Below are 25,902 nucleotides of genomic sequence, written 5' to 3'. Positions count from 1 at the left end.
GCCAAGTGGTTGCAGCTTTGACAGGACCTTACCACTTTCCTATTTAATTCGGTCACTCACAAGACATGCTATCTACTTCTCTTTCAAATTCAAAAACCAATAGGGAAGGGACATCTATGATCAGAAAACTTTGGGGTCAAACCCATAGAAAGGCAATAGAAACAGCAATTTTAGAGACTCTCACGCAGCCAGCCACCCCCCACCCACTATCTGAAAACATATCCCTCAGGTCAAACATTGCAACACTCCTTCCTGACCTTTTATTCTAATGCAAATGGAGAACAGAAAAACACTTCAAGTTCTTGTAGTGAAGGCAAGATATCTCTGAATAAAATACTTAAGAGCATGCTGAATATTCTTATCAGGCCTTGTTAATTAATTCTCACAATGCTTCTCACAAATAGGCACAGCAGAAAGATTATATTATTACAGAGCAACCATATCAGTATTCATACAGTGACAGACAATAAAACGGTCTAGCTAAAATATTTCTGTTTAAAAAAATATAAATTTACTGGAAATTGACTGCCTTTTTTACTGCTTTGAATAAAGACTGAGATTTTTAAGCTCTGCTTGACAAGCCTGAAACTTATAACCATCCTGAACAATGAATGCATTTACATGTACCTATCTGCTTCTTTGAAGCATCCAGGCTACAAGAAACTTTGACACTGCTAAAATGACAAAGACTACATGTGAAACAAGTTAGTACTAGTACCACCTTGCCTTAGTGTTCATCTAAATCCCTCTTGATAAAAGCCCTTCTAGAGTCCTTCACAGTGACACATGGCTATTATACAAAACACAAAGAAGGTTTATATCAAGCTAAAAACTTTGTCTAACCCAAGTCCTCTTCCTTTGCTGTGTGATAGGCTATAGTTTGGGAGTTTTTTACCGATTTCAGTCATTAGGGGGTATATGAAGAAAAAGAAAAATCCTCTATTCTGCAAAGCTTTCCTTTTTATGAGATCTTATGGCCCCATGCAAGCAGCGATCTCCTGTTCTTTTCAAGTATCTTTATGGAGACTCCTGGGAAGATTTCCCCTGGATAAGAAGGCTTTGAGGGGCTGTAAGTCAGACACACACTTCTAAGCCCTTCATGTCACCAGGGATCTGGGGAAGGAGCATTATCTCTCAAGACTATTTGAAAGGGAAATACACAGTGCCATCTCTAGAGCAGTTAACAGTTCTGAGGCCTCCCATTAAAGGCAATAATGACAGCCTCCCTATTTCCCAGGCTTTTAAAGTGTTCCCTAATCAAACAGTGCAGGTACACAGCAACCTCCCTAGATATTCTTACCACATTGGACACTTCCTTATTTTATTCTGAGCCTCTACCTAATTAGTCATTTCTGAACAGGTGATGTCCTATATTAAAAAACTCAGGGTTGCAAAGGTAAACCCAAGCACCATAGCTATTTCTGAAGCATTAGGCTGAAAAACAGCAAGAAGAAAAGTACTTTCAATGGAAATATACCTTCTTTCTGCTGTACCAAATCATTGTGAACTGTCTTTACAGCAAGTTACAAGACACACGTTGTTAAGCATCACAGCAATTCTTAATGGGATTGAAGTAGTGTTAAAGTTTGTGTAGAGTGCTTCCTCATGAAAGGAGATATTAAATGGAGAGTTTAATATTCTGTGATAAATAAGAACACTGAGATGCTCACTTAAGTACCTGATTGAAGAGTTCCAGTGCAAATGCAAACATGAAGTTATGTGCCAGCAAGTGCTGCAGAGACCTTGTGCCTCTGTTGCTGATGGCTGGGTCATCTAGAGCACAAGACCAGCCTGGGAGAGGCTGGGCCTGCAGGGGATACACCAGAGCAGTCAAGAAACTGCTGTTCAATGCCATGCAGAGGTTGCAGTCAGCCTGTCCTCACAGGAAGGATTTCATGAAGAAATTCCTGTGAAGGACAGTTTTAGCATAAAACAAGACCTATATTTTAGGAAACTCTTACTGAAAAAAAAAATAGCATGAAAACAACAGGTTTAAATTTCATAGAAGACAGTAGAAAATAAAGACTAGTGCTAAGAACAGTGACTCTGTCATAACAAAATAACATTCTTCTCTGTGTATTGCTTACTGCAGCTAGGAATGCAGAAAAAGGATCCCAGAAAGAAAAGGAAGTGTTCCTCAATATGTACATAATCTGCCTAATCATGAGCAGCTATTTTATACACACACACATATATATAAGAATTTCACAGAAGTGGGAGAAATACAGGCCAACTGACCGGTTCAAGTTCCAGCTTTCAGGACTTCCCTTGCCTCAGTTTGTACCTTCCTTGCTGAAGTTAAAAGGAAATTTTGCCCACATACACAGACTTCAATAACAATTGTCGAGAAAGAGACCAGCCAACCAGTCGTAAGCAACCCAAAATATCCTGCTTCCTCATTAGACAAAAGGTACCTTTTGTGGCTGGCCCACAGAGATCAAAGGTCTCTGAAGACTGCCTGTCTGCAAGTTTCAGCAGCCCCTGGCCTGACCCAGACACACCACTCTTCTGCAGCCCCCTTCCCAGAAATGCCTGCGCAGAAGCAGGGATGCCCACCAGGTACAAGGCAGCTCTCAGCATGGGACAGCACGGCGTCTGCCTCTGGACCTAGCAACCATTGACTATAGGGAAGACAAAGCCCACTAAAGCTCTAAGGTAGAAGTCACATATTTTCCATTTGGTTTTAAGTAAGTCCTATAAAATACAATCAGTCTTTGTCGTCAGATATCCAGTTACACTAACAGAATAAATAGTTCCCTGGAAATTATTTTAGTTAGGGGTTTCTCCCCAGTATTTTCAAGATATGAAACAAAGGGAACTACAGAGGGTAAGAAAGGGCAGCATTTCTGTCTATGGACTGCCATTGCCCGAGCCTGATTAGCTACTTCGTTTTCAGTAGCTAAAAATATTCCTTACCACAAGAAGAATTTGCACTGACAGCAAGGGTTTTCTTGGATTTTACTTGGGAGAGTGGGCAGAGGTAACATAAAACAGCACTGTCACCAAAAATTAAACATTCTGAGGCAGGAATATTTATTTTTTTATTTTTTTTTTAATTAGAAGTCTGTAACAGAAAACCTGCCTTCTATTCAGCTTTCAAAGAAACAAAGATTAAATAAAGGATTTTTCCAATTGCTCTTTCAAATCTCATGGAATGAATTTTTAAAAAAACAGGAGTTTAATTTTGTTTGCATTTTTTGTTTTACATTTTCTCAGGAGAATGATAAAGGAGTAAAGATGCCTACGTGTGTTTTCAAAGAACTGTTCTCATATTCTGCTGCTGAAAGCACTTAAAAACTAATGATGGATCTCTAATCCGCTATGGAATGCATTCTGTGCTACATATAACCATTTCTGTGTATTAAAAAAATTACAGGCTCAGAACTCTTATCTTCTGTATGTTTTGCACTATCCAATAACAGCAGCTACAGCTATGACATATCTCTTGCCTTATCTGTTTCCAGATTCACTTTCCAAAGCTACGGTAAGTCAATAAATGCAGTGTGGTATTTTGGAGTAAGTAGACCCTTTCTCTTATTACAGTTTAAGGATATTCCTAAGTAAGGATACCAAGCTCCATCTGCATGGCTGGCACTAAGGCCTTAAAGATCCTCTTAGGGAATTTTCTGGTTTTATTCTCCCATTGTCCATACTTGGCTAGCTCTTGCTCACTTCTGTGCAATAGGCAGCTACGAGCTTAGAAAAACATCTGATACTGATCGTAAATCTGCAAACAGACTCTCCTTGGAAGAGCTAGATATTCTCAAACCCAAATCAAGACTCTGAACTCCACAGATCAGACCCTTTAAAACTTCTTCTCAGGAATTATTTGCCAATCACTAGTAAAACAGGCAATGAATTTTTAAAGCTATGTTTTCTATAACTTTTACAGTCAACCTTAATACCTACTTCAGTTACCATAACAAGAGTTGCAACAGATGTTTTTTGGTTTAATGAAGACAGTCAAGCAGATTTATTGCCTATTTCTTCTAGAGGCAACTGAGTAATTTTCAACAAACAACTTCCCCCAGTATAATCTTCTTTTTTGTGCCTGCATTAAATAGCATATATCAGACTACAGTTCTTTCTCTTAGAAATTAACCACTTCAAATCTTTACAGATCAGTCAAGTCTGCTGCGACTCATGACTTAGCTGGAAGCAGTCACTCCAGTGACACAGTCCTGGTTGTCTTTCACTAGCCAGCTGAGCATGACTTCACTTGTGAGATGATCACCTGTGCCTGACCTAAATAAGTGTATCTTTGAGAACACTCAGTGTTCCTTGAAATTTGCTCATGGTGCAGCTCTGACTTCGAAATTATTTTCCCATGGGCTATACCTTTCAGAAATATGGACTCAGTTCCCACACAGGCAAAGCAGACAGCATATCATATGGACTGTTCAGCAGAGACAGCTCACATCATCTCAGAAGTTTCGGCAGAATTGAATTTTGATGCCACAGTTATAAGAGGTTGTTTCAGGCTAAGTCCAGGCTGTTTCTGCCAAAATATGAAATAAATATGAAGGGACAAACCACAAGTGAAGTCCCAGCAGTGCACTAAGGTGAGCAGATCCTGTTACTCCTGATGTCCGTTTGGGAGACAGTGGAAAATAGGGGTGTTGCTCCTTCCCTGCCCCAGAGCTGTCTTTCCCAAATCCCAACCCTTCTCATGGGGTAGCAGCAATGCTGGCAAGCCTCACAGAGCAGCCAAATTCATCACTAGAACTAAAGCTGATGCTGCAACTACAGTCACTTGCCCCAGAGCTGCCTTTGCCTTGCATGTGCCTTGAACCACCCTGCCTTTAAGTCCATGAATGTGAGAGGTTACTCCCATGTGCAGGTTCTGCCTGTGGAAGGGTCAAGCATCGTATTTCAGAAATACCTGCAAAAGTTTTCAGGTGACTACAATAAGCATAAGCAATAGACAAATTTAATTACTTTGTTGTACAAGATGCCCACTCACTGAGGCTGAAGAGCCAAGCTAACTTGGAAGGAGAGAAGAAAAGAAATGCATCCCAAAGAAATGCATCCCAAGCAGTACTACAACTACGCATGGCAGGGTAGAGGAGATAAAGCTTGCATCACGTACCTACAGGTATCCCTAGGATTGGATCTGGTTCATGTTCACAGTACTTATACTATATTGGTCACAGTTCAGGGCTAAATGCATGTGGGCCTGGAAAGCTTTTCTATGCATAAATTCTCATCCTGCTTGTAAAAAATAACTGTGATTTGCACTATTTAAAATTAAATAGTTGCCATGGGGTTACATGTGGTCTAGAACCTGAGCTATAATGAGTCTGAGGATCAAGCCAGGCAGAAGTTCACATGGTTATTGATGTTTATACGGTTATACTTTTAGATCTCTATTAACAGAAAGCAAGCAAGTTGTGGTCCTCATACAAAGCTTCTATGAATTGAAGAAAGCTGCAGAAGCATTTAATACATTTAATAAATTAAAGCAGTAAAACATCACTGCATATAGCGATTTCTTGGAGATATTTATTCATACGTATGAAAAAAAAAAGTTAAGTTCATCAAAATCCTCACAGAAATAATTCTTTCCATTTTTTTTTAAGTACATGGTCTGAGTTTTTACAAATCACCAAATAGCTACTGCATGCTATTAACGGTAACAAACATAATCAACTTCGAAAGTTCACATACAATATACAGAAGAAAAAACTTCCAAAGACTTTACTGCAATCAGTTCAAATGAGGCGGATTGGTAGGAGTGTGCAACTCCTATGATTCAGTGAGTTAGTGCCAATATAGACTACAATATTAGAAGTACTCAGCAACATTGTCGTACAAGAGAGGTCCCATTGTAGCGCACTGCATTAACAACAGCAAGACCCTTGAGAATTTTCCAGGCCTTGTCAGCCCAGACTGCTTTGATGAATGGTACAAACAGAAGATGAAATAATCGCTCACTAGTTTACAAGCACTGAAGTACAGCTATTAAAGACTTCTAGTCTGCTTTATGACAGTGGCACAGTCATGCTTGGCAAACAGGCAAATATCTGAGCTTATAGGTGGTTGTCAGAGATCCCAAATTCCCATGTTCATTTTATATCTCTGAGGCTTTTATACCTCCGAAGACCTACAGTTCTCCTCTTTCCCACTGTATTTCTCTACAGAAAACAACTGAGACTAGCAAATTTAAGGGGGTTGTTCATCTGCTTGTAAGCACTTAGATAACAGCTTGTCACTCAAGAATGTCAATTTTTCTAGTTTTTTTTCTAGGTATTTTGTTGGTTAATTATAAGACAAACCTTCAGCACTTCAAATAGAGATTTAACAGCCCATTTTAAGGAAAACAAACATAAGCATGAGATTAATGACAGTGAGCATACTGTCATTTTATGGTTGGACTCGATGACCTTAAGGGTCTTTTCCAATCTAAATGATTCTAGGATTCTATACTTATACTCTGTGTCTCGGGGACAAAGCTGGAAGAATCATCTGGGTCTCTGACTCTGATTCTTTTCAATCAGAGGAAAATATAGTCAAGGGGTCAAGACGACATCAGTCCTGTGAACACCAAGGATTATTTCCTAACTCTCCTACCACTGGTTTCAACCTGTGGTTCATAGGTCAACCCAGGCAATTAAAAAAAAAATAAATAAATTGTCTTTTGTCAGTAATTTATGACCCCTCTCAGGAACTTTCCCAGAGGTACAGAAATTGAACACACTTGAAAACAACTGGCCTACAGCCATCCCAAAGTCTACAGTAAGAGACTAAAGGCAAGAACCACAATGCAACTCAAGACTCAAGAGGAGAGCAGAGGAACTTCAGGCCCTCTTGCTGGCCCCAACAATACCACAAAATGTGTTATATCAAAAAATTCAGAAAATCCTGAGAAATGGATCACAGCCCACACAGCACAGAGAGTAAAAATGAAGTAAGTAGCAGGTCCCCACTTATCTCACCAGGGACAAAAATTCCTTCACAAGTCCACATCTAGCTTAAACCATTTCTGGCTTAAGAAAATACAGTTTAGCAATAACAGAATTAAGCAACAAGTGTACCAGCGTAATATACCAAACATCTCATAGCTTCCTTTGGCCAGTCTGGTACCTTGGGTGATCCAAGAATGACAATGAAGAGAAAGGAGAAAAGGAAATAAGGGATGAAGTAAAACACTACAATGCACCTTAAACTACAGTTCAAGAGGAAGATCCCTTCTTGGGCCCTAGAGACAGGTCAGGAAGAGGCATGAAGTATGTGATAACACTCCATGAGCACTGGGTAGAGCAGCACCAACCCCAGTGACACATACAGAGGTCACAAACATAAAGTTCTGTCTTCCTTACCATGCTAAACAGATCAGAGCTAAGCAAGCATATGAGAAACTGCAGTTTCCCTATTTCTCTTCACCTTGTAATTCTCATTCACCAGCAACCAGAGTTGAGAGTCAAACTTCCACAATTCAAAACTTAATCCAGGACCAGCATCCAGAAAATCCATTGACCTTTCTTTGTATCAAGGTAACTAACACCCTCAACAAGTTCACTTCCTATATCAATATTTTTCTATAGAAAAAAGAGAGAAAATCAGTTTCTTCTAGAATCTCATCAAAAAGAGAATATAATTGTGGGGAGAACGGAATAATCCCTTTTTAAGCCAATATATCCATCTTGAGACAACCTTCAATATACTTTAGAACATTTCAAGAAATTTTATCAGCATTTAGGAAGAAAAAAGAACGCCTTGAGGCCAGTCCTGTCAGCAAATATTTCCCATCTTCAGTTTAAATCCTAATATTATTCCAGATGAATGCATTGCAGGCACAATTTTTTTAAGCACTGTGAACACTCTATTACCTTGATGGCCACACTTTTCCCATATGAGCCATTATTTGCAAATATGGATACCCTCGAAAATCTTTTGGAAAGAACACAGCCACACTGCATACTAACAATCTCCCACTAAGAAACTTAAAGGACTTTTTAAAATTAGATTTATGAGACCAAGACCAAAGTACATCTGCATTTGTCTGTCTCTATGGTTTCATGGAGTTAATGATTTTGTCATATCTGTTAGAAAACTTCCAGCCAGAAGCTAAAATAAATTGATGTAATTCTTTTAAACATCAATATAACATCACCAGAAATACTGAAAAAAAAAAAAAAAAAAAAAAATTGAAATTCACCTGTATACAAACCTTTTTTCAGGAGCAACTTCATTTTCCCTCGTGCATGCTTATTTGAGCTTTAGACCAGCTTCTTCAGCTGGTTTGCATTTCATCAATGGAACCAGTTCTATCAGTTCTCAAACTATTTATTAACATTGTAATAACATGCTAAATCTTGAAGATCCCACTTAAAATTTTCAGCTTCAAAGTGCACTTTTTAGAGTCCCTAGGACCTAAAACTATTTCCCAGTTAATCTGATAATCTGACAAGCTATTTTCAAATCATACATTCAAAGTAAGCCTGAAGGGATGGAGACATATTTTTAAAAGACAGAACTTTCTAAATCCATGTATTTATTTGTATTTCCTAAGCCAAATACACTTCACCAAAAAAAAGTAGTTGGGAACAGATTTAAATCGCAAATCGACACAAGCCTTCATTTTGCTTTAAGGCACTTTCCAGGTGCACTGGAGCCAAAAGAGCCTTTCCCAGAGCCTTTCCAGCTGTCACTACGCTGTTCTACATGCAAAGAAACTCCTCCTATTTCTTCTTCAACCTCAAAGAGAACAATCTTATCCTATTAGTTCACCGAAATGTCCCAGGAAGCGAACTGAGCAGGGCTGGCTCACACCTTTTTCCACCTGTCCCTTGATCATCTTGTGACTAACATGAATTTCACTAGGTAAAGTGTCATGTGTACGTATGATACATATTTTTCTCTCACTAAAGATGCAAAATCATTTATTTCCCTATTAATTACCCCACATAACAGCTTATTCATTTATTTTTTTGAGAAAATGAATTTCAGAGCCAAAACAGCATATACATCCTGCTTCAAGCCTCACTCCTACAGCATCCTTTAGGAGATGTGCCACTTCCACTGACTCAGCACAACCACCCAGAACTTCTCAAGGCAAGAGACAAGACGTCAGTTTACAAATAGGCTCCCTACAGGCCAGCAACAATAAAAGATGAGTTAGCAGGATTACCAAAATCCAGTTTAAAGCTCCATTGCCACCATGAAGGCAGGACATGAACTCCCAGTTTTGATCAACAAACTTCGCTTCTTGCATACCCATCGGGTGCTTTTCTGCATGTTGAGCTGCCTAAAGGACAATGACTCTTTGAAGATAATTAGCACAAGAAAGAAAATAAAAGGGCATTAAAATGATGACAGTACATAATCTGCCTTCTAGTTGATGGACATTTTCTGAAGTATTTTTTGATCAAATTACTATTTTATTCTGAATGCATTTAACTGCCAGCATTGCCAGAATGCACTACAGCAAAAATAACTGACCACTGCTGTAATTTCTTTTTAACATTCCTGATATTTTGCCATTCTTTAGAGCTACTATGATGCTCTCAAGGAGCACCACGGGCTTCTTGCCCACATGTATTCTCCATTTCCTTATAATGTCAGAGATACACAGCTTTAAAGGTTAAAATCTAAAATAAAATAAAATAGAGAGGAAGATTACCCATGAATCAGTGAAAGCAGGATGAGAGACTTAATTCTGTAAAACAAACCCCAGGCTCACTGCAGCAGGTAACACAGAGGAACTCTCGTGAAACACTTCAAGGTTTCCTCCAGCAGTGACTGAAAGGCAGCAAGTCTCCCAGAGACACACATTTCATTTCCATAATGCAGTTCCTTTTTTTTTTAATGTAAAAGGAAAACACAAAACGTTCATTTTCTCATGTAGATAAAGTAACCATTTACAAACCTTAGAATATGCTCTGAAAAGACATCTGTGTACTGCTGCCAACAGATGTTGTCATCATGATGATTAAAATGCAGTGGAAATAGAATAATCCAGCAAATCACAAAAAGCATGTTCATAAAATCTATTGCATTGAACAGTGGCAGGGAAGGGGGGAAGTACAGGGGGAATACCGTGCTATCAAACAAGAGGAGGCAGCTAAAAAAGACTTTGGAGAAATTATTTATGTTTCCAAACCTCACTAGGAAGTAGAGTGATGAATCTGCTATCCATATAAAATGAGGCATGGTGGGAAGTGAGGAGATGGCTCTGAAAAGGACAACCACAGACAAGAAAGTGTATGTCTCACCCACCTAGATGCCTTTGAGAAACTAGATATTTGGTGAAGAACCCCAGGCATAGATATACTAGCTACAACCGTACAGTCCCTGACTTTGCAATACGATACTAAGAAAAAACAAAACAGATTAATAGAAGAAAGCCCTGCCTTACATAAATATTAGGTTACTGAAAAAAAAAAAATTAAAAATAAGGAAAGACAGCAAACTGCCTTTTGAGAAGTAGGATTGCAGATTTGATTTAAAAAGAATCAGGCATCACTAATCATTGCATTGTCCAGATGACTCTGAGTTTTAGCTGACATTATGTTTTACTTTTAAGCAACGGTGTAAAAGCAAAGAGGACATTGAGCCTTCTTAAGGCACTGAGCCTTAAGAAACCCAGTTGTGAACCAATCTTGACACACCAGAGCCTCTGTCACAGGCAGAGAAGGGAGGGAATGATTACTCCAGCCACCTGCTTTAAGAAGCTGTCTCTAATCACGCTTGACAACAGCATTTTGGCTTGCCTGCACAGCTGACTCTGTGAGTACCCATCCAGAGGCAAGGTGGGACCCCACTGGCTGCTGAAGCACTGTAACACATATAATGGGTGTACTAACTACATGGCTGAGGATATTGCTTGTCTAGAAGCCTTGCTGCCAGACTTTCCTCCCAAGTGTTCCCTAAATGTTACCACAGACAGTCCATCAGCATTCTTACAATTTGATAGTTTTTTTCTAAAGGAAAGTAAAGAAAAAAAAAGAAAAAGAAAAAAAAAACCTAGGTAGTGCTGAAACGTGAAATTACTTTTCATGCTGACTGTGCAACACTTTAATCCAGATATAGGCACTTTAATTTCAAGCTGCCCTGGACAAGTGACTTTATACAAGCAGAGGTTGAGTGAACCTCAACTTCTGCTAGATGGTATCTTTCCCTATCTTGTCGTGTGAGCACACTTTGGAAATACCTTTTCTTCTCTCAGGAAGTGAAATGCCTGCCACAGTGTGATTATTTGCAGATTGATTACTCAGTAACGCTGTGGCAGCCCTGCCTTTCTACAGCCTCTTTAAAGATCTAGACCCATGCTGTGGAAGCCTCTTGCTCAGACCAGAGGAAGCGCAAGCCTTTTCTGTTTCTGTTTGGGTCACTAAGTCCTAACCGTATCAGAAACACTGTTACTTCCACAGTAACTGAAGCACTTCAGGACAAAAGCAAGCTAAAAGAAAAGAAAAAGAAAGTTTCAGTAAAAATAAAGTCAGTAGTTGGGTTGTTCCCTTTTACTTTTTGTGCACTTCAACATCCTAGCCCTCTGTGTTTTGACCCTTACAGACATCACATTCCAAATTCCTTTTCTCTGAGCCTCAGATAACTGTTATCATTCCAAAAATGTTCTCAATGGACGAAACATAGGTCCTTTAGATTAAAATGTAGCTAATATGCCACACAAGATAATGCTCAATTTATACCAGTCTTCGTTAGGGTTCTAAAGCACTTTTTAAATAAAAAAAAAATTAAGTCAAGGGTTTGCAAACACACAGAAAAAACACTGAGAGGCTCAGTCTCTCCTCACCATCCCAAGTTTTACCTTTATCCAGGAGCAGAGAGCTTAAGAAAACAAAGGGCTATGGAAATGCTGTTCTAGATCATTACATGGTTTCACTACTGAAATTATTACCAAGCAGCAAATAATTGGTATTTCCTAAATATTAAGTAACGCTATAAAGTAGAGTCATTTACCTGCTGCCAAAGACAATTCTCATGAACTTTACAAACATTCACTTATATGGAAAATTCTTTTGTTCACTTTCTAAATAAGAACAAAGCAGATTATCAGTGAGTTTTTGAAGATATTGAAAGTATTCCATCAGCAATGCTACTACTTAAAATCTCAAAGACTCAGATAAGTAAGTTAAAAAGCACAGGATTAAACGACTGGACTGAGAAATAAGATCCACAATAAGACGCTGGACCCACTGGGAGATTTTTGGTTTGAGCTTGTTGTATTTTTTAAGAGAGAAAGTAATTTCTTAAATATTATTCTGTTGAATATAGGGAGAAGAAAAAATGTTTTCTTACTGTCCTTTTACTCCGTCTATGAAAGGCTGCTAAGGGAATAGTTCTCAGTAAGGTCAAGCAGCAGAAACTCTGCTGTGTGGTTTAATGTAGCCAAACACCACTTGAAATTAATGCCTCTTGGTTCTTTATACCTTTAAGCACTGGTGGTTTGTGCTTTCCAGTATTAATTCTTACTGCATATCTAAATATACAATAGGCAAAAGGAAAAAAAATGGCCAGGCACCAACATGCCACAACAGGGTCAAAGGAACAGAACTTCACAAAAGCAAGGTTAGTATAGACAGTATCTTTCTAATAAGACATACCTTTCAGACTACAAAAAGCACTCCAAACCCACAAATCTGAACAGATTTTCAAGCACAGCAGTCAGGTCTCCAAAGTATAATTAAATGTAAGCCATCGGGAAAAGCATAAAAGAAACCTTATCAACATATTTCTCATTTCAGATATTTATTGCCTTAAAGTTACGTAAATGAAAGAAAACTTGGCGTATTAGCATATCATTATTATCTGCCTTTGAAATGATATTCATCTACACAGGACATAAGATGAGGTTCTCAACATGTTGCATTCTATTTAACAGTCTCACTTCAATTTTCTCATGGATAAGAATTCTAATAACCGAAGAGCCACACTAAGGATTAGCATTAGCTAGTCCCTTTCCTCAGTGAAGAGTGAAATGGAAAGGATTCTCAGGATGGCACCTAGATTTCATCTTCAGAGCAGACACTTTTTTCTGTAAGGTAGTCTGCATAACTTGTATGTGCCATGTGTCTAAAATGTTTCATTCCTTGATCTGAAACCTGGCCTCTTTCAGCAGGTTTCCAAATGGAAAGAACCACACAGCACTCTTGTATGTAAGAAAAATCACTGCAAGTTCTATCACATTAAAAAAAAAACCAACAAAAACCAGAAACCTGTCAAAATGCAAAACTGAACATGTAAGCCATTTTTCAAAATCATCTCAACTATCTGTAAATTATGGAAAAATCTTTTGCCAGAAAAGCAATAGCTGTGTGAGCCATTTTCATTCTCCTATACATATATACTATATGTTTGCTAAAAGAGTATATATATGCAGATGTCTGGTTTTATGTGAAAGTGCCCTGCTAGAATGAAAATATATATATATTATATATATATAAAAGACTCACACATCCATATGATTCCAACAATGCATCTTAAGGAAATTTTTTCTGAGGGGCAAATTGAAAAAATACCTCTACGCATGAGATGACAGAGACAAATAAAGACACAGCAGGAATTCCCCTCAGAGGGAACTTCTTATGAATAAAAGCATGAAAAACTTCTTGATCTTTGCCTAAAAAATGAACATGGGTTTGACTATATTCCTCAGAAGTGGCAAAAAGTTAAATCTGAAGTAACTATTTCAGCCACACTCTTAGGATGCTGTAATCTTATGGGCAGGCAGTATTGTCATTGTGTAACTAGGCTTTGAGGCTTTGTTCAGTTTTCCTTCCAGTAAACATCTAGGGTAAGCCACAAACAGTTTTAATAAACATGATGATATCCCCTCTGCTCAAAGAATGTGTAGTTTTAGCTGCTTTCACAGTATGGCTCAACCATAGCATGATAAATCACATCAAAATATTAAATTCATCTCATTCTGCATGAAGACGTAATTGAAAATGTAATACTTAGATAGTCAATCCTCTAATCATCTGTAGCTGGAAGATTCTGAACACAGAAAAGCTCAAGGCTGTGTTCCCTGCTGGACACATTACAGTAAATCTAGCAATTAAATTATTTGTATGGGGTATATGGGCATACATATATATATGCATATATACAGATTTTATTTCACAATTGAGGATCATTTTCTTTCGACATTATTTTAACTAGATCAGGCTGAGCTGGTTTTGTATACTCATTTCACATTTACAGATCCTCCTCCACAGTAATGACTGCGAAAAGGTGCCACAGACAAAGCACTCAGAAAAATATTTTCTCAAGAAAAAAAAAAGAAATAAAAAGAGAAACGCAAAGAAAATATTTAATCTTGAAACATATTTGCTAATATTTTTATGAACACTGCTTATTTCTGATCATTTGGGATAATTTCTAGCATGTTGGTTAATGATGTAGCATATTTTCTATGACAAAATCCTAGAAAAAGAAACCCAACTACAGCTACTTGATAAATGAGCAGGATCGGCAGCAGGATTAGTGGGAAAGACCATTAGGTACTCAAAAAGAATTGTAGGCTACTCTGCAGCTCCTCTTGGGCACAAAACCCTTAAAACAGGTGGGTGACCCACACCCAACACGGAAAGAAAGGTATTAGCAAGTCTCTATATTATAAGAGAGAGAAGAAATAAGCTTAACCATTAATGCAGATGGAAGGGGGGGAATATTTCAGACAAAATCCGTCTAACTGGGGCAGGACTCTCTGTTCCAAACAGGTCACATCCTGTTGTTGTTCCACAAACAAACAAACAAACAAACCAACCCTTACTACCTTGGGATGCTAAGCTGCAAGCCCACAACAGCACCTTCTGCTTCCCCTGACTCCTCATTGCCTGCTGCACCCCAGTGCATGGCACTGCCTGGAGCTTGCTCCCCAGGCAGCTCAGCCCCACCTGAACTAAGGGGAGCGTCTGCAAAAGCAGAGAACATGGCTGGGGTGGAACTTACCCAAATATATCCTGTAAAAAAAGACCTAAGCTGTAGCAGGGATGTGTGTGCATGGGACTGCCTCCCAAAAGTACAAAATATTTTGCACCTGCAGTTAAACTGTGACCAGAACCTGAATAGCCAAGGGTACAAAGTAACAAATCACAAATGGAAAGAAACAACAAAGCAAAGGGGTATTTGGATGTTTGTCCACAGCCTGCCTTCATCCTCAACACCAAGCAGACTCCTTTAAAGCCTATTGACTCCTTTTCTACTTCCTACTGAAGATACCTGCAGGTCCTTACTTTCAGCATGACAAAAACACAGGAACAATTCTATGATTCTATGAATGGGAAGAGATGGACATTTTAGTTGAATGTTTTCTTTAGCTCTGCAAAACACTCTCATTTGAAATACACTGATCCATGCAACTGTAGAGCATAAAAACACAACCACAATGAGACAATGGTGTCACAGATGTCTTCGGTGTGGCAGTCCTTAACATGCCTTGGTCTGGACTGAGAGGGCACAAGGAGGTAAAACTGTTAAGCCCATTCACCCCACAGAGCAACAGCTTTTAACTGCAGCGAACTAGTAGAAAACAATGTGTAGTCACTCAGCAAGGTCTCTCTGACCATGAGAGGGATCACCACCCTTCACTCTTCCTGGCTGGTTTTTAGAAAGTGTTGATAGTTCAGATTAAACCTAGACAAAAATTATGTAACAATGTGTGCTCAGAGCTCACCTGTCAAAAACTTCCAAACAAGACCCCATACCCTGATGAAAACAGTGTGAAATCTGCATTGAAGCAAGCCACATCAGAAGAACAGATAAAGTTACATGACAATGAAAGACGCGAGAAACCACTGGAGAAAAATTAATTGACCATATATTGATATAAATCAATCCTTTGCTATCTGGCAGATGGTAATTTTACTTTTTTTTTTTATGTTTTACATTAGGAATCTAGGTACAGCCTATGATTTCTAGCTAGGCACCTGACTCTAAAAACAACCACCTTCACTTCCGCAGCATGTGAAACTATAGGCTCAACAAAACAAAACGTCTTACTCCACATTTACACAAACACCTATTTGACATAGCTTTATATGGTGGTGGACCTGAGTTTACCCAATAGCATGAGAAGGGTTATCACCATGCCCAGGGGTATCTTTTCACAGCTGTTGTCCCCTTCTATATTTAACAGCCACCTAAATTTAAAATCTCACAACAGAGAAAGCAGTCTTTTAACTGAAGTCTTAAGTCTGCATTTCGCCAGGACACAGCTTCTGGCCCACCTGTGGCTTTCTAGTCAGGAACACTTGTACTACTACTGAAATAGAGTCCGAGCCTTGCAAAAAGAGCTATGTGCAAATATCCCAGGACACATGCACAGACACAAGCACACAGTCACGCCACTCCTCTGCAGTTCCCTACCACTGGGCAATGCACATATGACAAGCATACCTCTGCTTGAGATTTTAGCCAGAAAAATAAATATAAGAATAGCAACAGAGCTGCTGAGTCCTGTTCTCCATCTCTGTATTTCATCTTTGTTATCTACACATTGATCAGCTTATACCTTCTCGACAAATAAAACTCTTAGAAAGCAACTGTTGTAGTAACATGAAAAATATGTGCTGAACCAAGACAGTTCAAGAACTGTGTGCTGATCTCTTCTCCCCGATATCCAGTGACAGGGCGTGCGGTAAGGTTCAAAGCTGCACCAGAGGATGTGCAGGGCGAAAAAAAAAGGAAGCCTTTCTTTACCAAGTGTGGTCAAAAACTGGAACAGGCTTTCTAGAAAGGGGGTCAGTGCCCCAAACCTGTCAGTTTTTAAGAGGCATTTAATTTTTGGTCAGCCTTGAATTGGTCAGGCAGTTGGACTAGATGATCATTGTAGGTCCTTTCCAACTGAAACAGTCTATTCTGTCTACTCTATTCTATGCCAAGTACGTATCATTACCAAGTCCTACTGACGATTATAAGAGATCAGATTCACTCAATGGTATACAACACAGATATCCAAAAAATCAGCCGCTCTGAGTTGCTCTGAAACCACAGCAGCATGCATGGGACTGACAATAAACCCTTTTATGGAACGCCATTCTTGCTCTCAAATCACATACTGATTTTCCAAATTTGTTCTGGTTTCCAGAGCTGACAGCATTTTAACATCAACAAGCACACATACAAGGCTGCCCAAATTAGAAACAATTCATTTGAAATTGCTATGCAGAGAGAACAGCAAGTTTCAGATCCAGGAAAGCTCCATAGATGTGCAAGCATCATCCGCTGAGAAACAGGGTTTTAAAGTTTCACAGTTTCCAAGTAACTGTCTCCTTTGGATCCCTTCTCCAAAGAGCAGTATGAGTATTAGCTTTCCTATGCCCTAGTTTTGACTTATGGCTAACTACTTCACCTCTAAAAGCAGCATTTTAGAAACTTCCACGTTAGCTTTATTTGTTTTTTAGTTTAAACATAGAATCATGTTTTCAAGCCCAGCTGGAAACTTGTTTGCCACCCATATATCATACACACAGCCCCTTTTCAACACCAATGGCAGGCTCAAAAATCCCAATTTGAACTGAAAGCTTTAAATCGTTTCTCATACCTTTGAGCTTATTTGAATCCTTGAATCCTAGAAAGGTTACCACAGTACTAGCTTAAACACACATCACACACAAACAAGCACTTATTATCTCACATTTCAATCACTTAACAGAAACCGAGCACATAGCTCTTTTGGAAGCAAGGATATAATTTAACATCGTGTTTGTGATTTGAGCTCATTTCCTTAAAACCATATGAAAAGAACAATGATTCCCCATGTATATTTTCTCCCATGACAGTCAGTGAAAAAGCAATTTTTCCCTCAAGTAATTCCGGCATACATAAAAGCAATATTCTACAAAATGCGATGACTACTTGCAAGCACAGACAACAAAGTCCTATTTTATGTGTACACCAGGGTCTGTTCATTCTTTACTGTTACGTCCCTTGCCACTGAAGTTCCTTCCACCCACTTGCCACACTTTGTCATAGAATATGAGTTTGATGGGGCCAAAACAACCTTTTTACTCATCAGCACAACAGGATCTTGTTTCTGCAATGTATATTAAAATGAAAGACAAGATGAAACACAATTTACACTTTTTGTTAATTTCTGTTCTCTGGCACCCAACACAACCATTAACATGAGTGCCCACCTTTGAAAAAAACAGGATTTCTGCATTTTATCTATCTATTTCGGTCACCAGAAATTATCACAGTAGTGCCCTTCTCTCTCTAAAGCAAAGTCCCTAAAGCTTTTTTTCAAAGTCTTATGACACTTCTCAGCACCCTCCAGCACTGAAAACTACTCCATTTATGAAAGGCAAGGTATCTTGTTTGGCCTTTAGTTCTGCAAATGCATTGCTCCTACCAAGAAAGCCCTACAGTTACTACTCTTCCATGCTTCCTACCCATGCAGAAGTTCTCCAACTGCATAATAAATGCCAGATCAAATGCGTGTTAAAGACTATCTCCATCAGTAATTAAAGTCTTGTTACTGTGTAATAGACCTTGTTACACGGAGGGATGACTTTCCATAATTCTACCAGCATGGTATCATTGAAATGAAGGTCCTTGCTTGCAGCATTCTTTTAAAAGGACTTAAGGAATAATTTACCATGTCATCTCACAAGACTCTGCAAAAGACACTTCAAATAAAAACAATATTTGTGATTGGTTTGCTTGCATGAACTATTCTGGCAGTAATATCACAATGGTCTATTTTTACTCCAAATTGGTTTTTACTATAAAAAGTTCCATCACTATGAAACTAATGCTTGCAACATTGATTTCCATGGTGCTGCTTAGCAATTCACTGCAGAAGAATAATGTGGATGTCAGGGCATTTTATGTAGCAGTAGCAAGATCTTGCAAGCAGTCTGGGCAGCAGATTTGCTCCAGGTTATTTTGACTACTATAAGCAATATTCTACCAAAATGAGCAGGACATCCGTACAGTGCGATACAATTAGATTTTGAATAGTCAGAATGACACCAAGTAACACTGGGCAGAAAGACACTGCTCAGTAAGAATAAGCTGGCAACTTGTACATCCTGTGGACCATTCTGTCAGCGTGTTGTGTTAACAGTTTCAAAAGTAGGAAATTAAATCTTAAATTAAAAAAAGACCTGACCTGAACCAACGAAGCAAGCCAGGAAATTGAGCAAAGTTAGATACTCTTATCTTGGCTCTCCCACTGTGGCAAGCTTTTACTCACAGATAGGATCATTTTGCAGTCCTCCAAAAGAAGACACATTGATATGCCTTAATCAAGTAGCGACAGAGAACAAGTTCTCTTTGGAATTGTGAACATTCATCAACCACTTCCTGAATTCTCCAGCGTGGGGTCAGTTCATCAAAGAGCAATTCTAATTGCAATGGGCACATGAGCCCTGAAAAAGCATCTTGCAAGAGACAGTAAGAAACATCTTTATTTACATATACTCAGGTAGTACAAAGATTTTGTACCAAAAAGATTAAAAATCTGACCAGAGTCCTTTCTGTGGGTTCATCACGGATTTTCAACAGAGAAGTTCTGTTTTCATAATAGCCTTCGAAAATGCAATACGAATATCCAAGGTTAGCAAATAAACCAATTAAAAAAGAAAAAAAAAATTAAATCCTAGTGGATCAAGAAGAACCCTCCAGTTCTTGCTTTTCTGCTTTCAACAAAACTGAGCAAAGGGACTCTGTCCGCAGGACTGTCAGCTCAGATCCCAGGGCATTCAGAATAGTTTCATAAAGTTTTACTTCTGAGAAGAGACATTGTTGAAAGCAATTGTTCAGCCAGCCAACTACTGTCACTTCCATGAATATGAATAAGCTCCAATATAGGACACTGAGCTTTGCAAATGTATCCAATTGTTCAGAGTTAATCTTTGCCAATAAATCAACATGCCATTATTTTTAGAGGTTTTTATTTTCCTCTGGTGTCTGACTATGTGGGTAGAGTTTTGTCCCCTTATTCCCATTTTCATAAAGGGTTTTTTCATACTGCCTTGGTAAGCTTTCAGAGCAGCAGGAGGAATCCTATTGTTAACAGGATGAGGCCCTTAAAAACGTGTATATTGCTCTTTCTCCTGAGTGTGTGTGATATGAACTAGCACCTACTCCAAGGAAAAAAAAAAAAAAAAGATACCAGAAGAAATTGTTCAGAGTTCATGAAAATTAACATTTGGTATAATTTTGTAGCCATGATTTACATGTACACAACTCGGCATAAATACATATGGATTAACGCAAATTTTCATACAGGGTAAGATTCACTCTGTGCTCTGTAGAACTAAGGCTAAGGCTGGTGATGAATCATTATTTAAAATATTCTAGTCTAGGCATATAAATAGCTCTCTGTTTCTAGAATAATTACTACTGAAAAACACAGCTTCTGAAATAACCTAGGCCATAATTAACCTTGGCTTCATTAAATCACAAATAATATCTTTTTAAAGTCGTATTTGTAAAGGCAAGCTGATTAATTTAAACGTTTCACTTGGGGGGGGATCTAATTGAAGTGATTTACCTACGTAGCTACTTGTCAGATCTTGTAAACTCTGGGAAGGTTTTCAGCCGGCGACTGGGCTACCTTACCCTCTCCCCAGCCACCCGGGAGGAGCTCCGCTCTCAGAGGGCCGCGCTGCCGCCGCCGGCCGCCCCAACCCTGCTTCCCCTTGGGGCTGACGCGCAGGGTGAGATGCCGGCTTGTGTGCCCCGCCACCTCCCGCAAGAGACAAGTCGTCTTGCCCGGCCCCTCGGCGCCGCATGAGAGCACCACCCCTCCCCAGGCAGGACCCCCTCGTCTGCCCTGCCCGCCGCGTCCACGCGTGGGCCCTGCTGGGGGTACCAGGGCAGTAATGGGGCACGGCTTTCCCTCCGCAGCGGCGAAGAGAGCGGCCGCCTGTGGATCCAGGACCGACCGGGACCCCCCGCCCTGCGGGCCGTGCCGTACTATGCTATGCCATGCCATGCCATGCCGGCTTTCCCACGGCTGCCACCCCTAGCCCGGGCTGCCCTGCGCATCACGGCTGGGCACGCCACCGCCGCACCGCGCCGTCCGTCCCTTTTCCTTGTAAGACAGCGCCAACCCCCGACCGAATAAAAGTTTCCAGCCGAGCGCCAGGACGTGTCCGGGCTTCACCGGCGCTGAAACGCCCTCCCCGCCAACGGGCCGGGCCGGGGGTATCCTCTCTCAGCCCGGTCCCTTCCCGGCGCGCAGCCCGCCCGCGCCGGGGGTGCCGCCCGGGGCGCTCACCTTCCTGCACCGCATGGAAGGGGTTGTTGGCCTCTATGAGCTTGATGGAGTAAGTGATTTTCTCGCTCTGGAGGATGTCGTCATTTAGGTTCAGATCCGACACCGCCTGCTTGAACACCTCGTCGTCCTTGGCAGCATTGCCTTCGAAAATGGCACCTGAGAGGAGGAAGGCGGCAGAGGGTGAGGAGGGCTCGGCCGCCCCAGAATCCCCCGTGTCGTCCCGCTACCCGGGCCGTGCAACGTTCCAGCCGGCTCAGGGGGCCACCGGACGCCTGTGGGGCTGGGACCCACACGTATGTCTGCTCGGGCTCGCCCCGGGCGCGGGGAAGCGCAGCCGTCCTTCGGCCACTTCTGCTCCACCGCCATCGAGGGAGCCCTGAGCCGGAATCATGCCGGCGTGAGGGACTCGCATCGCCAGTGACAGGAAAGGGAGCAGGCTTGGGAATTTGACCAACTTTTGCTCACTGCTTTGCGGGTCCTTAGGCTGCTGCTTTTCGGGCACGGTTTTATTGAGGCTTGCATACACAATAACGTGAAGCCGGGATTTGTGTCCAATAACCTGGAAGCTTTAATTTCACTGTCCTGTTTATGCAGTTAACGTGAAAACATCTGGCGATGTGTGTTACATAAAATCCGCTCTCTATGGAGCGTATGTGCGCCCACACCAGGCTTAACTGCCCGGTTCTGCGTGGCGGTGGGAGCTCTTTAGTGCTGGCAACAAAACAAGCAAAAAAACGTTATCCCCCCGCCTAGAGAAGTCCTGCTGATTCACACTGTGCGCGCCTGTGGCTGGAGCCTCCATGTACTGCCCGTGGGAAATCCGGCCCTGCACACAACAGCTCTCCTCTCTTGCCCACCGGACCGCTATTTCTGCGAGGAGTTTGCTCGCAAACACCACTCAGGCTGAAGTTCGTGCGGGGAGAAGCTGAGGTAACACCTCCTTTCCACTCGCAGGAGAGCGAGGCCGAGGAGAGCCGCGGAGAGCCGCGGAGACTATTCCCCCACCTCGGCCAGGGCACTTCCCCTCGGCGACCCTCCCCCCACCTCCCCGCGGGGCTAGCCCCAGTGCCGCCGGGGTCGGGTCTGCCCTGGCGAGCGCCCCGGGACCGGAGTCCTCCACCACTATCAGGGCTGGCCCCGTCTCCTTAATGGCTCCGCAATGCTGTCTGCCTTGGCTGCGCCCCCAGGCTCCGGAGGCGAGCGGCGCCGAGAGGAGTACCCCCGCCGCCGCCGGCCCGGGAGCCGCCCCTGCCGGGAAACTTCGGAGGGGGCCGGTCCCCTCTCCCCCTCCTCGCCCCAAGACCTTCCTCCCGTCTCTGCGGAGCCTCCCCTTGCCAGGGTCGCTCTCGCCCCTGCCCCCTCCTCTTTTTGATCTCCCATCTTCCCCAAAAGGCCGGTGGGAATTACGGCTTTTCATTTCCCAGCCGTACTCCCGATTATCTGTACTCTCCTCGATCAACCTCCACAAGTGATTCTCTCCCCCCTCTCCGCCCCTAAACATCCTCATTTTCGTTCCTGCTGCTACCTTTCAACACTAGCCAAAAGGTGACTGCAGAGCCTCGCTTTTGCTTGCCAGGCTTCCCGCTGACAGCACCATGCCTTGCTCCCAGAAGCCATAAAAGTTCACATCAGCCTTTCCTTTGCCCTTATTCATCCCTCTCTTCCTCCCACCGCTGATCCAGCCTCCTCGCTGCCCAGAGGTTTAATGTAATGAGATCTTATTCAAACCACAACAGTTGCGCTCATAAACACACACACACCGCACACAGCGGCTGTAAATCTCTCCTTTCTAACCCTTCCCCAGCCGAGTGCCCCGTTCCTCCCCTTCCCCCCTCCCCCCCCCCCCCGCATTCCGGTTCGGCTGACACCTGCTACGGCAGGGATGGGAACGCGGGATTTGGAACCCGAGGACGGGAACCCGGGTTCGAGCTCCCCGAAAAGTTTTCCTTACGAGCACGTTCAGGTTATGCCTCGCTCCCGCTCGGGTGTGGGGGGCGGTTGTTTGTTTTCGGTGGCGAGGAGGCGGGCGGCGGGGTTAGAAAGCCTTTCCCCGCAAACAGGTCCCCGCACGGGCTCCCTCGCCACATGGGAGACCGCAGCAGCGGCCCCGGCGCGCCCCCCACCCCCCGCCGCCGTTTCTCCGCTAACTTTACAACCGGGGGGGGAAGGGTTCCGCTGCCTGTCGCCCTTCCTTCCTCCTGTCTCTCCGCAGAGTTGGGATCAACCGCTGCCTGTGACATTCCCGCGGTTGAACGAGACGCTCCCTTTATTTATTTATTTAGCCACCGCGTCCCTCTCCACCCCACCCCCCCCCCCCCCGCTCCCTCTCTTACCAATGTGGATGATGGAGTCCGCCCGCACCGACACGCACTGAAATATCCAGGGGAAAAGCCAGAGCATCAACACTTCCATTTCCAGCCTCTCGCACAGCACATCAGCCCGGGTTTGGTGGAGAGACAGGCAGGGGAAAAGAAGAAAAAAGGCGCAAGGGCAGGTGGAGCAAGGCAGCGGGTGAGGGGTGAAATGCCCAGACACCCCCTTCCCAAATTCCCCCAGCACCCCAAGAATTTTCCGAGATTGAGGAAAACGAGCGATGGGGAGAGAAAAAAGAAGCCGGGGCTAAAAAAGCACGGAGGTAGATCCCGGGTTGGCAGACGGCGCGGCGGAGCCTCCAGCGCTCGGTGTGTGCCGGGGCGCCGGCAGACCGCGAACTGCGGAGCGGCCCCCCCGCCGCCGCCGCCGCCCGCCCCCCGCGCCACGTGACTGCGGAGCCTCGGCGCTCGGTGCCGCCGGGGCACGGCGCGGCGGCGGCGGGGAGCGGGGCGCCCGGGCGGGCGGCATGGAAGGGAGTTCGCAGCTCCGGGGGGAAGCGGGGTGGCTCTGCAAGAGCAAGGATATTAATCGCAGTTAACATATTTAAATATATCCAGAATTATATATCTAATCTTTTTTATATATACATATAATGTGTGTATATGTCCCGGGGGGGCCGATGCTCCCAGCGCAGGGAGCGGAGCGAGGCGCCTGGGCAGCTCCTCGGTTCCCGGGCGCAGGCTTTTCCGCGGGGCCACAGACCGTGCCCGGAGGGCGCCCGGCATCGCGTGGCCCCCGCCCGGCCCGCAAGGAGGCCGGCGCGGCACTGCACGGCCCGGTGCGGCGTCCCCCCGCCCCCCACACAGAGGTGAGTGCGGGGGGCGCGGGGTTGCGCCCACTGCCGCGCCCCCAACTTTGGCGGCCGGGGGCACCGCGCCGTGGGGGAGGAAGCGGAGGAGGGAGCTGCCCCTTCCTTCTTCCGCACGCTCGGGCTCGGGCCAGGATCCGCGTTTGACGAGCGGAATGGAAACGCGCGATTTTTAGCCCCGCAGCGGGGGGCGAGGGGGTGGGGGAAAGAAAGTGGTACAGCAAAACCGCTGCTTGTTTTGTTTTATTCTAGCTTTCAATGAAATCTAATTCAGAAATTGGACATGCTAAGGCTCAGAAGACTAATTCATCCCCTAAAACAAACGCATCAGTGATTGCAGGCACCCAAACGTGACAAGCGTCTCAATACACCAAGGATCCAGAGAAAACAAATTCATTCAGGAGCCCGAAACGTAATTAAATCCACTGCCAAGAAAATGAGTCGAGAGCAGGATGTTACCAAGATTATTAAGTTGCTGCGGGGCTGAGGCACGGCCCGCTGTAGCGATAGGTGTAGATACTGTCAGCGTTTGGATAGCAAGAGGCAGAGCGATTCGTGGAGGTCGCCGTCTTGCAAGCGCAAGTCTCGTAGCGGAGCGCCGCGGCCGCATCCTGCCCCTGGGGAGGCAGCGCCGGGGCCCGGCTCGGCGGGGGGGAGCAGCCTCGCCGGCGGCACCCCGAGAACCCGGCCGTAGGGGACCAGCGGCCGCGCCCGGGTCGGTACAGCGGCTATGCCGTGTATATTCAGCACACTTCTTATAACCATCACCTGTACATGCGCTACTAAATTCTCCACATCCTTAGCATCGCTTTCTGGCATGAGAGATTGCCGCAATGTATTTATTTAATACAGCAAACATTCTTTCAATGCAGAGCGCAGTGTGGCAAAAACTGCTTAATGTTAGGGAGTCAGAAATACAGGTAAGCTTTACAACGTTGGGGAGGCAGAAGAGGGAGGGAACACAGTGTAGATGGAGCAGAGTGAAAGGGAATGAAGCCAGAATGGAAATGATAGGAACAAGAATCCCCGTTGATCCACATGCGTCAACAGCCTCCTGGCCAGTTACAAGCACAGCTGCTGAACAGGGAAAAGCAGGGGGTAAGTAAAACAGGATATACTTTTAAAAAATAAATCACTTATTAACCACACTTACTTACAGTCCTTGTCTTAAATATGCAATTTCACACTGATCAATGCAGAATGATATATACTATGCACTGTATTTCATGTAATAAAAACACTTAATCCAGATAATTGGCTTCTGGGACAAAGATCAATAGAAATGTTCCTTATTTGACTACGTTAGCAAGTCAAAATTAATTCTAATTTACATTTGCTTCAAATCAATATGCACTTAGTGACTTACATAGGCTCTTTAAAAAGTTAAGCACCTATATTGACCACAGTCATATATGTGTCAGTAACAAGTACATGTGTGGGAATTAGAGAGGGGGGAAGTGTTACCACAGAATGAATCTCCGACTTCCACAGAGGAAAAGAGGCTAAATTTATTTGTGATTGAGAA

General features: G+C 43.0%; 1 protein-coding gene across 1 annotated transcript in view; it reads right to left on the bottom strand.

Annotated features, from left to right (window-relative positions):
- The window catches only part of GRID1 (glutamate ionotropic receptor delta type subunit 1), a 536,616-nt gene extending 512,707 nt beyond the window's left edge, over nt 1-23,909 (bottom strand). The window contains exons 1-2 of the mRNA XM_030487824.1: nt 23,530-23,909; nt 21,197-21,352 (exon numbers count right to left, since the gene is read on the bottom strand). Of these exons, the coding sequence (XP_030343684.1) occupies nt 21,197-21,352; nt 23,530-23,608 (235 nt within the window). The 5' untranslated portion in view covers nt 23,609-23,909. The remainder of the gene's footprint in view (nt 1-21,196; nt 21,353-23,529) is intronic.
- Nucleotides 23,910-25,902: the final 1,993 nt, after the last annotated feature.

Source organism: Strigops habroptila, chromosome 5 (assembly GCF_004027225.2).
Source record: "Strigops habroptila isolate Jane chromosome 5, bStrHab1.2.pri, whole genome shotgun sequence".
Taxonomy (NCBI): domain Eukaryota; kingdom Metazoa; phylum Chordata; class Aves; order Psittaciformes; family Psittacidae; genus Strigops; species Strigops habroptila.
Note: the sequence above shows the minus strand (reverse complement) of the source record. Positions and strands in the feature narration are given on the sequence as shown.